The sequence below is a fragment of the Anser cygnoides genome, chromosome 20 (genome assembly GCF_040182565.1).
Source record: "Anser cygnoides isolate HZ-2024a breed goose chromosome 20, Taihu_goose_T2T_genome, whole genome shotgun sequence".
NCBI lineage: Eukaryota > Metazoa > Chordata > Aves > Anseriformes > Anatidae > Anser > Anser cygnoides.
In genome coordinates this window covers 2,854,187-2,868,900 of record NC_089892.1, presented here as the reverse complement: position 1 = coordinate 2,868,900, position 14,714 = coordinate 2,854,187, and the positions used below count along the sequence as shown (strand labels likewise).

Below are 14,714 nucleotides of genomic sequence, written 5' to 3'. Positions count from 1 at the left end.
GGCAGCGATGCTGGGGAGCGGGGTGATGCTGGGGAGCGCGGCCGTGCTGCCCCTGCCCCTGCCCTTCCTGGGGAGCAGAGGGGGCCGAGCCCCCCGGCGCTGAGCCCCCGGCCCCACCATGGGCTTCCACGCCGCTGGCTGCCGCCCAGAGCCCCCCAAAACCCCCACGGCTGTGAGGATGCTGGCAAACAGCACCGGTAAGTCAGCGCTGCCAGGGATTTAGCTGTCTGGGAGGGGGGCTTCTGGTGGGGTCTTACAGCATCCGCATGGCTCTCCTGGTGGGGCGGGCAGCTGCATGCATGCACCCCAGGAACGCGGGGTGTCCTTCACAGCGTGACCCTCTCCGTGTGCTCCTGGCAGCCCCGGGGGTCTCGTGCCCCAAATCCCCAGAGCCGGGGGGGGGTACAGGCTGCTCTCAGGGGGAGCACAGAGGCACGGAATGGGTCTGGGGTCTGCGCAGGGTCCGTGGGGGTGCCACCGGTGCCTGATGGCCGGGGTCAGCGGCACCGTGCAGTGGGGACAGCAGGGTCACGCACCCCGTGCTTAGACCCAGCCCTGCCTGCTCGGAGCCGCGCTGCACCCGGTAGGAAGTCTGTCTCCATAACCCCTGGCGCGTGCTAAATCCTTTGTACGTGATCAAAGGCACTACCTTGCTCTGGGTGTCTCCCCTGCGTGCCAGGCCTGGCAGCGGGGAGGGACGGGACGTGCACCCCAGGCTGTCGGCAGCCTTGCGGGGCCCCCAGCCCCTGCCCAGCGGCGCTGGCCTCAGCTCTGCTGCCGGTGCTGCCCTGGCTTTGTTTCCTGCTCGGTGCTGGAGTTTCACAGCCCTAAAGTTTTTCGTTGCAAACAGAACCTGGATCAGCAGGATTGAGACGTTCCCATCGCTGTGACTGGTTTGCGCGTTAGCGTAGTTCTCTGGCTACAGATTTAAGAGCATTAATGTGCAACATGTGCAAGCTGGCAGGGACCCAAGGGCGTGAGGCGATTTCAGTGTTTGTTTTGGCACGACTCGAGGCGGGATGAGAGGGGCCGGGGCTGCCAGGTGAGGAGCTCGGCTGCGGCACGGGGCTGGCGGCGAGGTGCTGGCCGCGGGAAGGGGGCTCTGCAAGCCGGCCGCGAACCAGGAGCAGCGTCCTGTCAAAACAGCAGAAGTTAAAAATACTAAGGCAGAATGACTCAATGCATCGGGAAGCCCCCAGCGCCGCTGCGTTGTGAGCGTTGGCAGCTTTGTCACCGCTATGTCATCCTTCGAGGCGTGCCCCGACCTCGTGGCTGTGGCATGGCAGCAACCTGGACAAAAATTGTTCATCCCCCGAGGAGGGGGCCTGCCTCCTCGGCGCTGCCTCGGGTGAGCTGCCTGGGCTGTGGGACCCAGCTCGGCTGCGCTGGGAGCTGGGGAGGAACGCCAGGGCTTGCGTGGGAGCTGGCGTGGCCCCGGGTGGGTGCCAGGCGGTGGGAGTCCAGCCTTGCGGTTGCTGCTGGGTGCTGGTGAGAGCAGGGTTTGGGGACGAGCAGGCTGCTGGTGATGCGGCACCGCTGGCGAAAACAAACCCAAAGTCACCCGGTGGGGGGCTCTGCCCCAGCCCGCGGGAGGGGTGATGGGTGCTGCGGGACCCTGCCTGGCTCCGACGGTGCTGGAGCGCGTGGGTGCGTTCTCCACCAGGCTCTCCTCTCGTGGGCGATGGTTCTGCGGCGCGTCCTGAAGCGAGGCCACCAGCGCTCGGTGCCGGCGTTCACTGGGCCCGGTCGTGCTCGTGGCTTCACCTCGTGGAGCGCAGCCAGCAGCAGGGCTGGGAGGCAGTGTAGTTATTATTTTTTTTAATATTTTATTCTGCCTTTCAGTTGTTCATTGCTTTCCAATAATGTTTAAGTAGTGGTGAAAAAGTTGGAGATACGTCTGTCTCTCTTTGCACAGTTACACATTTGCAGTAAATGGAGTTTTACTTTTTGAAAGTGTCCTCGGGAAAAAAAATCATGTTTTAAAAGAAATCATCCGGGTAAAGCAAAGCAACGGTTCCCATCAAAATTGATTGCTGTCTGAATGCTACCCAAATACAACTGCTAATAAGGATTTAATGAATATAATGAATATGGGACCAGCTCTCTGCTTATCGAAGTCTGCCTGGAAAACCTGTTGGGCTGTAAATGGCATTGCCCCATCCTCCTAAAACTAGTCCTGGGACTTCATCTCTAACATGGTTTATTTTTCAAAATACCTATTATGAAAGCAGGCACCTAAATCCTCTGCCCTCGCTGCCCGAGCAGGACGTGCTGCCGATAACGGCGAGCTGGGTGAAGGAGCCCCGCACGCCTGGCAGCTGGCAGCAGGCGCTCCGGCCTCCAGAGACACGCGGGCAAGGGCTTGTCACCCCTCCCTCTGCCATCTCCCCCCGGCAATAAAGTCATTAATTAATGTTTGTTCAGCGCTGCGAAGATAGGCGCTGAGTACAGGTATTATTTTAAATTCAGGCGGAGCACAGCAGGCGGGAGGAGAGGCCCTGTCCGCAGGGACCAGGGCCACCAGCACCCCTGCCTCGTGTGCCCCCAGTCCCTGGGTCTCGCTGGGCACAGCAGGAGGAAACCTTGGCATTGTGGCCCGGCAGGTGGAGGCGCGAGATGGCCCTTCCCCTGCCATCGCTTGAAGCACATCGGGCATTTTACGGAAAGGGAGAAGAAAGCAAGCTGAATTAGCATTGCACCCCGTCAGCAACACAGCGCAACTACATGCACGTTGCCTTTAGAATAATACAAGTGAATGAAGGAAATGGGGTACCGCTGTTTGTGCTTAATTGGTTTTCTTTATTTACATGAAAAATATCGCTCGTTGCATGTGGTTCCCCGATGCACAAGTCTGTTGTAGTGCTCATTCTTCACGAGTTGCAGAACCGAATGTAAGTAATTACTGATAGCTGCAGTATGCTATGGAAACCGCTCCCGTGTTGTTGGTAATTGCACTGAGGTGACTGTTCTATTGCTAAGAATAATACTCAGCTCCCTCTTTCTAAAGGTTGAATACATGAAAAACTGTCATGGGGAACTATTTCGTAACAGGGACAGAAGCATTCTGAAGCTGGTAGAGCAGCGGCTGAGTTAGGAGCCTGCCCCTTCCCTCATTTCATCCTCACGTTACTTTACCCTGGCTTCATCCATTCATTCACGGGACACTTGAGATGCCTTTCTGACCACATCTCTTTTTACCTGGTGAATTTTGAGTAAGATACAACTTTCTTTAAAAAAAAACAAACCCTTGTGGCATGTGCTGGGACTCCCGGGTTTGAGGGGAGATGGAGAAGACAGCTCTTGGCCTCGCACGACCAGCAGTCGTGGTGCAGCCCCGAGCCCAGCAGTGACCTCGAGCAGTGGCCTGGCTCTAAGTCGATTCTGGCAGGGCATATAAAGCGCTCAGCACCGGGGCAAACGAGGCCCTGCAGAACTAAGCACAGGGAAGCAGATACAGCCGCATTTACCATTAGCCCACGGCTGAAAGTAGAGCCCCAGAAACGGAGCTGGGGGCCGTTTGGAATTTGCAAGGATAACGGGGGAAAAAAAACCCTGTTTATTTCTTCCATCCTCTTCTCTCACTGCTCCTGAGATGGCAAGCGAGCAGCTGAAGCTCTTCCCGGCTGGAGCCACCCACCTTGCTACGCCGCGGCAGAGCAGGGGTGGATCAGCTCCCCCAGCAATGCTAATGAGCCGCGCTGGCAGCAGGAGCTCGGTCCCTGGGGGATGCGGGTTATAAACCAGCTGGAGGGGAGAGAGCGCGCAGCACAAACGAGACCAGCGTGGTTTCTCCTCGTTTGCTCGGCGGCTGTGCTGCCTGAAGCAAGCCGATCTTTAGAGTGTTTATGCTCTGGGTATGGTAAGCCTTGCTTGATTGTGGGCAATCTTAAAGGAGTTGGTGGGGGAAAAGTATCTCTCTTCTGCTAATAACCGTGCTTTTCCTGGGGAAAGGAAGTGAAAGATGGGAAATTACCAACCTTTGGAAAGTGTGGTGAGCCCTATTAGGGGAAAGTAAGCTGAGCAGGAATCGGGCTATATGTGATACAGATGAGCTACCCTAAGTCGTAGTCCCTTGCCCTGCTGCTTTTTTTTGCTGATTTTAACGCTCAGAGCATTATCTGACTGGTAGCGACATTGGATGGAGTCTTTCCTCTCCATAAATAGCTACAGGGAGACAGCGAAGCATAGGCTTTCTGTGCAGCCTCCTGCAGATGCACGTTTTCCTTCTTCTGAAGGTGCTTTTTGTAATGGTGAGGGAGAATCCCAATTCACTGTTGGCCTTTCTAACCAGAGGGTGCTAATTAGTGCCACTGATGGGTTAGCTCTTGCTTTTTCTACATACCCAGGAAGTATCCCTGCCCTATATGTTCCCAGTGCACAGCACATTTATATTTCTACAGGCTATATATTATTTTACAATATGATGTCCTCAAGATGACAAAGAACTGATATTCTTATTTTACGTGTTGTCTCCCGTATTGATAAATGAAACATGGTGGAAGAAACTGAAATCCCAGGCATTCCTCCAGTAAGGCTGAAAACAAGCACGTGGGTTTAGCTTTGTTGCATGTAATAGGTGTCACACTTGAATATGGTAATTTGTCAAAGGTATTACCTCCTAGCAATTAATCTCAGAGTTCTGCTGTAAGACAGGTCGTGCAGTATTTGTCGGTTCACGTGTACGCCCACTCTGAATGGTTAAGAAATCCAGGAGAATGCTCTAATAGGAAAATTATTTTGTATAGAAAACCATTGTATTATTTTTTTTTCGAGAAGAAATGCCATAAAGGATGTTTTGTATGGAGTGCAAGAAAGAAACAAGTGGTATGCAAATTAAAGATGAATTTACTGCTATTGAATATAGAAGAGGTTTATTTTCTCATGAAAAGGAAACACGTTTAGCAATCTACTGGTGATCCTCCTACTTGAAATGTAGGCTTTTTACCTGCAGGACAATTTTGAGGGTGCTGATGTTGGTGGTGCTGAGCTCTGGCCAAACCACTTCATTATCAACTGCAAAGTTTCCCAAAACATCAATTTGAGTTTTTGCTTAAGGACACCCAAATGCCCTAAGTAACAGTTACAGGATATTACCATAGAGGAAGAAGTCACAGCACGTTTCACACTGGGACTGGAAAACAGTGATAAATAAATGCAAATCCAGAGGATAACACAATATAAATTAAAAGGGAAAAGAAGGTAGTACTAAGTCAGGGCCTTTAGTTCAACATCAGCCTGTACAAGAATGGCATTCTCTTTGCCACTGGACTTCCCCTTATGCTTTTTCTCCACAGTGTTCATTTTCCTGAGCCACATGTTTCTACTTTTTTCCCCTGAGAGTTTCAGGGGTCTTGGTAATATTGGCTTTGCTTTGCCAAGGTAGTCTTCCACCATCTTAAAACATATTTTGTTTCTAAGTCATTCTGATAAGTTGAACAACTAGATCCATTCTTTATCTATAGCAAAAATATATCAGAGAAAAAAGTAGGACAATTTTCTCCCAGTGTGCACCTTTGCCCTCGGATACAGGTCACCTGCTCTAAGAGTCAAAGGGTCATTCTGTTTCTGCAGTGCGTTTAATGCCCAATCCACTACGTAAATGAAAACATTCTTCTTGAGTTTAAGGGGATTTGGATTGGGCCTTAATCTAAAAACAAAAGCAGCTTGTTATAATGATAGCGTCACAAATCAACAGCCTGTAAAAAGCTATTGAAAACCAAACTCTTCAGACATTATAAAACAACTAGCAAGTTATTTGCAAGGGACATCTACTTTAATTGCATACAATCTTGCAATTAAGTAGGCTGGGATAACCTTTGAACATCAGATCATATTTCCTGATGACATGAAACAGATTGCCCTGCATTTGCATTACAAAAAGATATAGGGAAATAAATGTTGAATCTTAAGACAGACCTAAATTAATCTTTAAAATTTTTTGAAACGTTTATACAGTCTACCAGTTATGTGTAACAAAAAATAGTTTATGAGAATCATAACAAATAAAATTAGGTAGAATAAGGCCAGTCTGCTATCATTGTTGTGTGCCTAAGCTTATAATCACTTTTTCATAAGAAGGATATTGAGGTAATTCATCGATCCAGTGCATGCGTTGAAGGCTCAACTCTCTTCATCACGTAACTTCACTTTTGACATGAGCCCTGCTTCCAGTAATGCAACTTGTCAAGTCAGTCCACCTGCAGGATCTTGTTTTGATCACGAACCCACCACGCACCGTACAGGGATGCACTTGCTGGTTCCAGCAGTACCTATGAGCCTGCGGGCCTTCAGATGGTGGCTGGTAGACCACCAGCAGCAAAAGAACTCTAAGGAACTTGGGATAGTCTACCTGCACCCAAAAAGATAAACAAACAAACCTTTTTATACTTGTCAAACATTACTTGCTGCTTTCTATGTATCATGACATAAACCAGGTGATCAAATTCTCCATTTGTTTTGAAATACACGGGATACATAAGCCGGTCTTCTGCATGGAAACCACCTTTGGCATCCTTTGATCGTGATCAGATATTAACAGATCAAGTCTTGGGGGAAATTGGTTGTAATGACCTGGAGAAAGGTATTGCTGATGATCAAACGCTGGCAGTTCTGATGTTTTGTCAAGGGTGGCTGGCTGCCTGGCAAGAAAGAGAGCATGAAGCAAATGTCCGATTTTACTACTGTGGAAGTTATTGTGTACCCAAAGGTTTTCCTGGTTAATGATTTACAGTCAGAAGACAGAAATTCTTGGGCATTTATATTCTTCCCTGCATGATAAAGGAGGCCCAACTGACAACTGCAAAACGTGGTGAGACAGCACCGAGAACAACACGGCTGTCAGAGCAAACACGCGAACAATGGGCTGCCTGTGGCAGGCCTCGAGCTCGACGTGAGTCACCCTAAAACCTCCGATTCTGCACTTTTGTCTGTTAACACGGCCTGCACGAGCCCTGCGTGCCCGTAGGATCGCAGGCGGGTGGGATGGGGCCTTCTGACACCTCTGTTGTGCAAACAGGGAGGGGAAGCGGCCTGGGCGGTTATGGCCGTCATCAAAGTTTTCAGCTGAAAGGCTCAGCTTGGGGACCGTCTCAGGGACCATCTTGGGGGCCATCTCAGGACCACCTCGGGGACCACCTCAGGGACCATCACAGCTCCACCACGCAGCACCCAGCTGCTCAGGAACCACAGCCAGGGCCAGGAGACCTCAACAAGAGCTGAGGCAGCACCCGGGTGGCGGCTGGAGCCCATTTCGTGAGGGGAAACCCCGGGGGCCGGGGCAGGCCCGGGGCCTTTCATTGTGCTCTCCCTAGTGTGCAGACTCTTTTTTTTTAACACCGAGCGCTTGGCCGCGCACATCACCACGGGGCACCGAGCCCGTGAGGTGAAGGCCCCCGGGTGGGGGTGGGGGGGCACCGTGCCGGGGCCGCCATCGCCCCGCGGAGCGCAGGCCGCGGCCCGCCGCGGGCCGGGCTCGCGGTCGCCATGGCGACGGTTGCCAAGCGAGGGCCGCGGGCGGCAGAACCGGCGGGGCGGCGGCGCCTGCGCAGTGGCCGCCCGCCGAGCGCGCGCGCGCGCACGCCGCCCCGGGCCGGGAGCGAGCGGGCGGGCAGGCGGGCGGGGGGGGGGCACGGGAGCGCGCGCGGGGCGGGCGCATGCGCGCGCGCGCGGTCCCGAGCGTTGCCAGCCCCGGCCCGGCGGCGGCGGCGGCTGCTGCCTTCCTCCCCCCTCCTCCTCCTCCTCCTCTTCTTCCTCCTCCTCCCCCGGCCCAGCCTTCCTCCTCCTCCTCCTCTCCTCCTCCTCCCCCCCCTCAGCCGCCGCCCCCCGAGGCGCCGCCGGGGCTCCGCTGGCTGAGGCGGCGGCCGCCGTGCCCGGGGATGAGGCGGCGGTAGCAAGGTGAGGCGGCGGGGCCTGCGGGGAGCCGGGGGGGTGTGGGGGGGTGGGCTGCTGCCTTCCTCTCCCCCCCTCTCCTCCTCCTCCTCCTCCTCAGGGTGGGGGCGGGGAGGCGGGCAGGGCCGCGGCGGGGAGGGGAGGGGGAGCCGCCGGTCCCCTGCCTTCCTCCTCCTCCTCCTCCTCGTCTCCTCGTCCTCCTCCTCCTGCTGCTGCTGCTCCCCGTCCTCCCGGAGCATGGGCGTGAGGGAGCTGTGCTGCCTCTCCCGGGCCCGGCGGGGGACGGAGCCCCAGGTGCTGCCCCCGGGGTTGCGGAGCCGCCGGGGGGGGCGCCGAGCCCCCCGTCAGGCCCGCGGTCTTTTGTTGTCCTTCCAGATGGTGGATGCTGAGGTCGGCGCGGGCGGAGACGGCGCCAGGAGAAAAATGGATGCCCTGGCGGATAGCGCCGTGGAGATCGTCCCCTTGGAGCTCTATGATTCAGCCCGAGCAAAAATAGCTGCTAATCTACAGTGGATCTGCGCGAAAGCCTACGGAATAGGTGAGGTCGCCGCTGTCAGGAGGGCGTGCGCGGGTGTGCTCGCCGTCTCCGCTCTCCCCCCCCCCCGCTTTCCAGGAGTAATCAAATTAAGCCGAAATCGCCTTTGTTTTAAATATCGATAACGTGACAGACCGTTCCCTTGTAACGTTACGTGTTTCCTGGTACCTCCACCAGGAATAATGGACCTGTGTGAGCCGCTCCGAATCAGCAAACCAGACAGCGAATGCTCACCAGTAACGTTTACTGTGGTTATTGTTGTTATCGTTATTATTTATTACAAAAAATGCACATCTCGCAACGTTTAAATCCTCGTTTTAGCCACGTGGGCTCTCAGTACTTGCAGGCCTCGAATCCCATCAGGTTGTGGAGGCTGTGGTGTGCTTCCTTGTCTAGTCATCTCTGCCAACAGATGCGAAGAGCTAGATGCTCTTTGTATGCTCGGCTAGGTGGTTTCTGTTTTGTTCTGCCAGGCTGCGTTACTGGTTTCAGAATGCACTAAAAACCAAACCATTTATGATTGGAAAAAGTCTTTTATGTGAAAGAAACGTTGCATGAGCGGATACAGTTCGTCTGTGTTCTGTGGCAGCAAGGTGTGGGTGATGGAGGAGGAGTTCTTCCTTCCCAGATGTTGGTATAAACCATTACAGCCAAACGTGGAAAAAGAAAGAGTTCTGGAGTCACATTCATACAGTATCTTCCTGGCATCTGTTGAAATTTGCTTTTTTGTTTGGAACCTGATCTACCTGTCTATTTTGAGTTATTGCTGCTGGGTGCCTCTTGTGTTTAAGTAGCTTCATTATGAAGGAATATGCTGGAGCGTTTGTTTTTGTTTATCCAAAACATATAACAAAAGCATCTGCAGAATCTTGTTTTGGAAAATGAGGTAGCCCTGTTAATCTAAGTCTAATTCGACAAACTCATAATATGCTTAATGGATTAGCACTAGCTTACTTTGTGACAAGGCTGGAGAAAAGCAGTGCATTCATTCCTGCAGTTAAATATTACCCTTTTTGAAAGATTTTCTAAATTATTTTTCTTTAATATTACCAGCTCTGTCAGTGGTCTGACCACATTAATGACAGCGGGGAAAATAGAAAGAAAATTGTGCTTTTGTAACATTTAAAATTAGTGAAGGTATTTTAATACGAGCACCAAGAGACAAAAAATACGTTTATTAAATGAAGCTTAAAAATGTGGGGATTTGGGGAGGGTGTTAAGGAAATGTTGATAACTCTGAAGAAGTAAACAGGTGTTTCTTCTCATATGTATTTTGCAGTCGCTGCATTTGTTTATAATGCTGTTGGTCAGAGAGAAAATGGATATTCAGGCCAGGAAGATGCACCGTTTACATTATGACTTGGTTTCAAATGGAAGCTAATCCTGATTTAGGTTTGACTGGCATAGGTCCTGTGCTGCAGGGAAAACTTTGTGGCCTCGTGTTTCTGGGTAGTGTCTTCTGGGGCTCCGGACTCAGGGTTGTGACTGTAGGTCTTGGATCAGAGTGGTGGGAACAAATCTGTTTGTGCACTTGACAGCGCGGACTTGCATTGAGTAAAGTGCTTGGCTTTCCTTTCTCAAAGAATTTTGAGAGAGAAACCCACCTGTCATGATGGCAGTGGTGTACGGAGGGCTGCAGCAGCATTTGCCAGATTTTCCGTTTGTATTTAGGCTTGTTCAGATTATACGTTAACAGAAATTAAATGCCTTGAGCACATATTTTTGCTGGGACTCTTGGGGTTGCGTTCGTGGTTAGCTCCAGTGCATACGTTTTTGTTTTGTTTTGTGTGCGTGTATCTTTTCAGAACCGTGGCCCGTGGAAATTTGGTTTGATTTTTGAAATGGCTTCTGCAGTCGTCACATAGTAACCATTGCTTCTAGCATGGCATTGCAGAATACTTAGAAATTTATAAGCCTCTTTAATTCATAGAGAGATGGGTTTAAAGAAGCTTTCTACATGATTACCATTTTGAGTAATATTTGAACTTAATATGTTACTTGTCATCTCTCTGGTTTTTTTTTTTTGTTTTATCGTAATATATTGGATGTTCAGTGAGTGTTGGGCAGCTACTGAGCAATTGGGATTCCATTTTTCCAAGTATAAAATCTCACTGTGCAGATATTTTTTGGGGGGTCTTTTTGTTACCTTAGGCTTAATTCTAGTCAGTTTGGTGAAAAAAGAAAGGCTCTCTGTTAATCATATTAAAGCGCTCTTTTATGTTCCGAAGTAATTCTTGTCTGATAGGGTTTCCATAACTGTCTTCAAGTGGCTGAGTGAAGAGTGTTTTTCTGAAATGTTAGATTTGGAATTGACGTTATGAGTTGACATAATTTTGTGCCTTCATCTTGCAAATGCTGGTTCATATCCTGGATTTCATTTTCACCTGAGTAGGGCTAAGCTCATGCTTAAGTGTGAAAGTGGTCAAGAACAGGAATTAGGTTCTAGTGTAGACTGTGGCTAATAATCATTCTTCACTGTAGATTTTACCCAAAACTGTATTTTCTATTTACTGTTGCAGGATATTTGAATTTTCCATATCTAAGCTGGCATCTAAATAGAAAAATTCTTCATCCTTTGTGTTTTTATTTTTTTTTCCCCAAGGACAAATGACTGAGGACATACCTTACATAATTTGGATCTGAGGTCTTAGTTTGGGATTTGTTTCCTTTGATGATGTGTTCTTTCTTTTTTCTCTTCTGCCCATGAAACGAGAATTTTGGTAGCCAAACAGCTGCGCGCAGCTACCTTCCCTCTTCAGCACAAAATACCGCTAGAGTGAGAACTCCCCTTTTTGAATAGGAATGGAGCTGAATGCTTTGTTTCTGGCAGCACGTGGCTCCTCCTGCCTGTCTCTGGTGGCTGCCTGGTTGTCACACATGGATTCCATGGGTGGATTTTACAACTGTTTGCCCGAATTATAGAAAAGAGAAGTGAGTGGAGCTGTGAAGGAAGGTGTTCCCCCATTTGCTGTCACCCCCCTCCCTTTCCCCAAATAAATCTGGGAGCATGTCATGGATCTCTGTAAAAATTTCTGGACAAGGATCTGGAAACCTGCACACCTGGAAGACTATAATAAGGTCCATTCAACTGAGAGGAAAATTGATTAGAACAGAATAACCTTTTCCATCAGCAATCTTTGATTAGAACCAAATGTCCACTTTAGGGAATTCTAGCAGCAGTGTGAAAACACAACTCTGAAGGGTTAGGTGGCCTAGGAGCACGGGTGCCACTGGGTTTCTGCGGTACCTGAGTTCACAGGGTGCTTCAATCCCTTTGAAAACTTTGTTCTGACCTTGCAGAAGGGAGTGTAGGAGGCTTCGAGCAGCTCGGCAAGCCATCCTTGGGAGCGATCGCTCTTCCCCAGTCGGTCGGATGAAGCAGGTTGTGGAGCAGCAGCCGAGTCCCGCGCTGACTTCTTGTGCTGCACCTTGGGAAAATAGGCAGTGGCAACGGAGAACTTTGATTTCTCGGTGGATTGAGCTACGCCGGCATTAATTTACGCATAGAAATTGATTTCCATCATCATGGTTGTGATAAAACTTAGATATGTAAGGAGCATAGGAAAGTGTTGTTTGCCTTGGTGTGTTGCATTTTGCTGTGAGCAAGTGTGTTGTTTCCAGCATTTCCATATCAAATGTTGCTGCTGCTTCATCACAGCTTGTAAAATTCAGGTTGTTCCAAATGAACCTGGTGGGCTTTGCTTATTTACACCTTTCCATGGCCTAGCATGCTTTACGTGGACTCCAGGCTTACTGCTAACAGGAGCCCGAGACGTTGAGCGAGATACAGGCAGGAGAGCCAAGTGTTAATGTAATCCATTGTAGAGGAAATGCAAGTTGTGGCTTTTCTTGTCTTTGAAGTACTTTAATACTTACCTGTTAAATAAGGTTTTACAGTACTGTAATAGCTACCCACAGTTGCCAGTTGGTAGGGGCACTGAGAAAATGTTCCCTGGGCTAAACTTGGCTAAGTAAACCCCTGTGTTCCCTGTTCCTATTCTGCCAGCTTTCTTCTCTGGTCTGTAATAAAAATATTTTTATGAAAGCTGTTGTGTTTTGCAAATATTCTAGTAGTTAAATGTTTTGTTTCTTTAATAATGCCTGTTTCATAAACACTGGATTGTACTTGTGTGAAGTTTACAAGGTGAAGAGTTCTGTAATTCTTTTCTTTTTTCTGTTTATCCACATTTGTGGCTTTCTGCCTGATCAAAAGATAGGATAATAAAAGCGCAGTCACTCTCACCAGCAGTACACAAACTCTTTCGCTTGTTTTTTTTCTACCCATTTTCCATAAATTTTTGTGTCTAATATTAGAGATCACTTCTGGAGTTTATAATAGAGTTCTGTAATGAGAACCAACAAAGAATGTTTTTGTTATAATGTACATGGTCTTAGTTGCTGGGAAAGTGTAGCGTCTGCTTTGTTCTGCAGCTTAGAGGACATCATGCAGCACTAAATAATTCTGTGAACAGATACTGATACTAATGAAATCTTACTCACAATTTGAATAAGCTTCGTTCTGTTTACCGTGATGCTTTGGCTCTCTTTCCATGTGAAACCAGTTCTTCATGCTTCTCGAGGTAAAGTCAGATCTGGCTGGCATCCACTTCTTCAGTTCAAGGGGTAAGACAAATTTGTTCGGGATTGCTTTATTTTTCTTTATCAAATTGTAATCAGCTAATCGTCTCTGAACGGGTGTTTGTAAGTGAGATGGTAAAGAAATGGTCCCTACCCTAAAGCAAGGAGGGGAGAGTCTGGAAATAATTGTCTTTCTCGCTGTTGTTACATGTGAAGTTATTTTTGTAATCCTGTAAACTACCTTGTATGCAGAATGATTTATACTTGGAACTGACAGGTTTTTTTGAGAGATTAGAATTCACCGACAGGGTACCAAAAGAATCGCTTAATGAGGAGTTATGCTGGCTTATTTTTGAGTGCTTCATCTTTTATAAAAATAGCCAGTACAGATATCTCTGCACTAGACTCAAGGGGACAAGAAGACCTAAGAGTTTTTGCTGCTGAAAGTTGGAGAAATGTTATTGTGTTTTTATAGGTGTTGGAGATAGCAATACTGGACGTCTTTGCTCTATGAGTCAACTGCACGCAACCATTTGCAACATTTGCATAAAATCAGTGTCCAGTCAGCTCAGGTACTGAATGTAACGTGGTGAATTCTTTGACAATTCTTAACAAAAACGTAGGACAAACTGAATTATTACGTATGCACTTTGACAGATCTGATTATCAGGTTGCATGCCATCTCATTTTGAAGTTGCTATAGAAACACTGGTAGTTTTTGTTATACTTCTTTCAAAAAGCTTGAAAATGCTTCTGTAAAGCTTGCATTGGAGTTGATGCTAAGATTTTCCTAGAGGTAACTACTGAGAGAGCAGGTTAGGAAAAGCAGAAGGCATTTGCAAACTTTTTGGTAACACGCAGTAGTAACGTAGAAGTGGCTTCCTTGTGGAGTTAGGATGGTATTGGAGACTGCAATATAAGCAACGAAAGGACATGGTTTAATTATTTTGTTTTGTTTTGCTTTAGTAGAATTTGTTAAACTCTGCTCAAGCTGAACTTCTTGTAGCTGTATCTCAGGCATTATTTGCTCAGAATTAAATTTTTCCAGTTGATTTTCAGAATTTGAAAGCACAAATGCGTAGAAGCACAAGTTTTGGTGAACACACAGTGTTCTTACATCTAAGTACAGTTATAGGTCGTGAAAGTAAGGTGTTGAAAAAGATGCTTATGGAAACTGGGACTTGGAGAGGCTGGGACATTTTCTTCAAAAGGAGCATTGACACATTCAGCAGTGAGGCAAGCAAAAAGTGTGTGGCATGTTTGGAGATGGCGTTACTCCCCACGGCAGGGGTTGGGCAATCTGTCGGGGTGTCTGTGGCTACCTGTGGAGATGGAGATGAGATCAGCTACTGGAGGTGAAACCAGCGTTAGGTGAATTCTTGTTGGTGTTGAATTGTTCTAAAACTGACAGCGTATTTCTGAGACTTTGACAGTTGGGAATCTCGGCGCTTGTAAGGGGAGAACGAGCAGACCTGGGTGCTGCAGCTGATTGTTTTACGTGGCATTGTACTAGAGATAAGACTAATTAGCAGAGATGTGAAAGGCGGGTCTCCTGCATTGCACTTTTAGGTACAGATTTCAAATTTTGAAGATCAATCTCACAATTAAATCGCTTTTTGTTGGATGCTCCTGACTAGGAAGGCCGTGTTATCCCTAGCTTGAGCTGACCGCGTGGCGGACAGGGCATCTGCAGCTGCGATGCATGGAAGTTCCT

General features: G+C 48.6%; 1 protein-coding gene across 3 annotated transcripts in view; it reads left to right on the top strand.

Moving 5' to 3' along the window:
- CAMSAP1 (calmodulin regulated spectrin associated protein 1) overlaps positions 1-14,714 on the top strand; it is a 36,372-nt gene continuing 21,658 nt past the window's right edge. The window contains exons 1-2 of one of the 3 annotated variants that reach the window (XM_013188805.3): positions 1-197; positions 8,263-8,425. In XM_013188805.3, the coding sequence (XP_013044259.3) occupies positions 8,263-8,425 (163 nt within the window). In that variant the 5' untranslated portion in view covers positions 1-197. Of the gene's footprint in view, positions 198-7,666; positions 7,894-8,262; positions 8,426-14,714 lie in introns of those variants that run through there. The other 2 variants (XM_066980990.1, XM_013188804.3) reach the window with 2 other exon arrangements.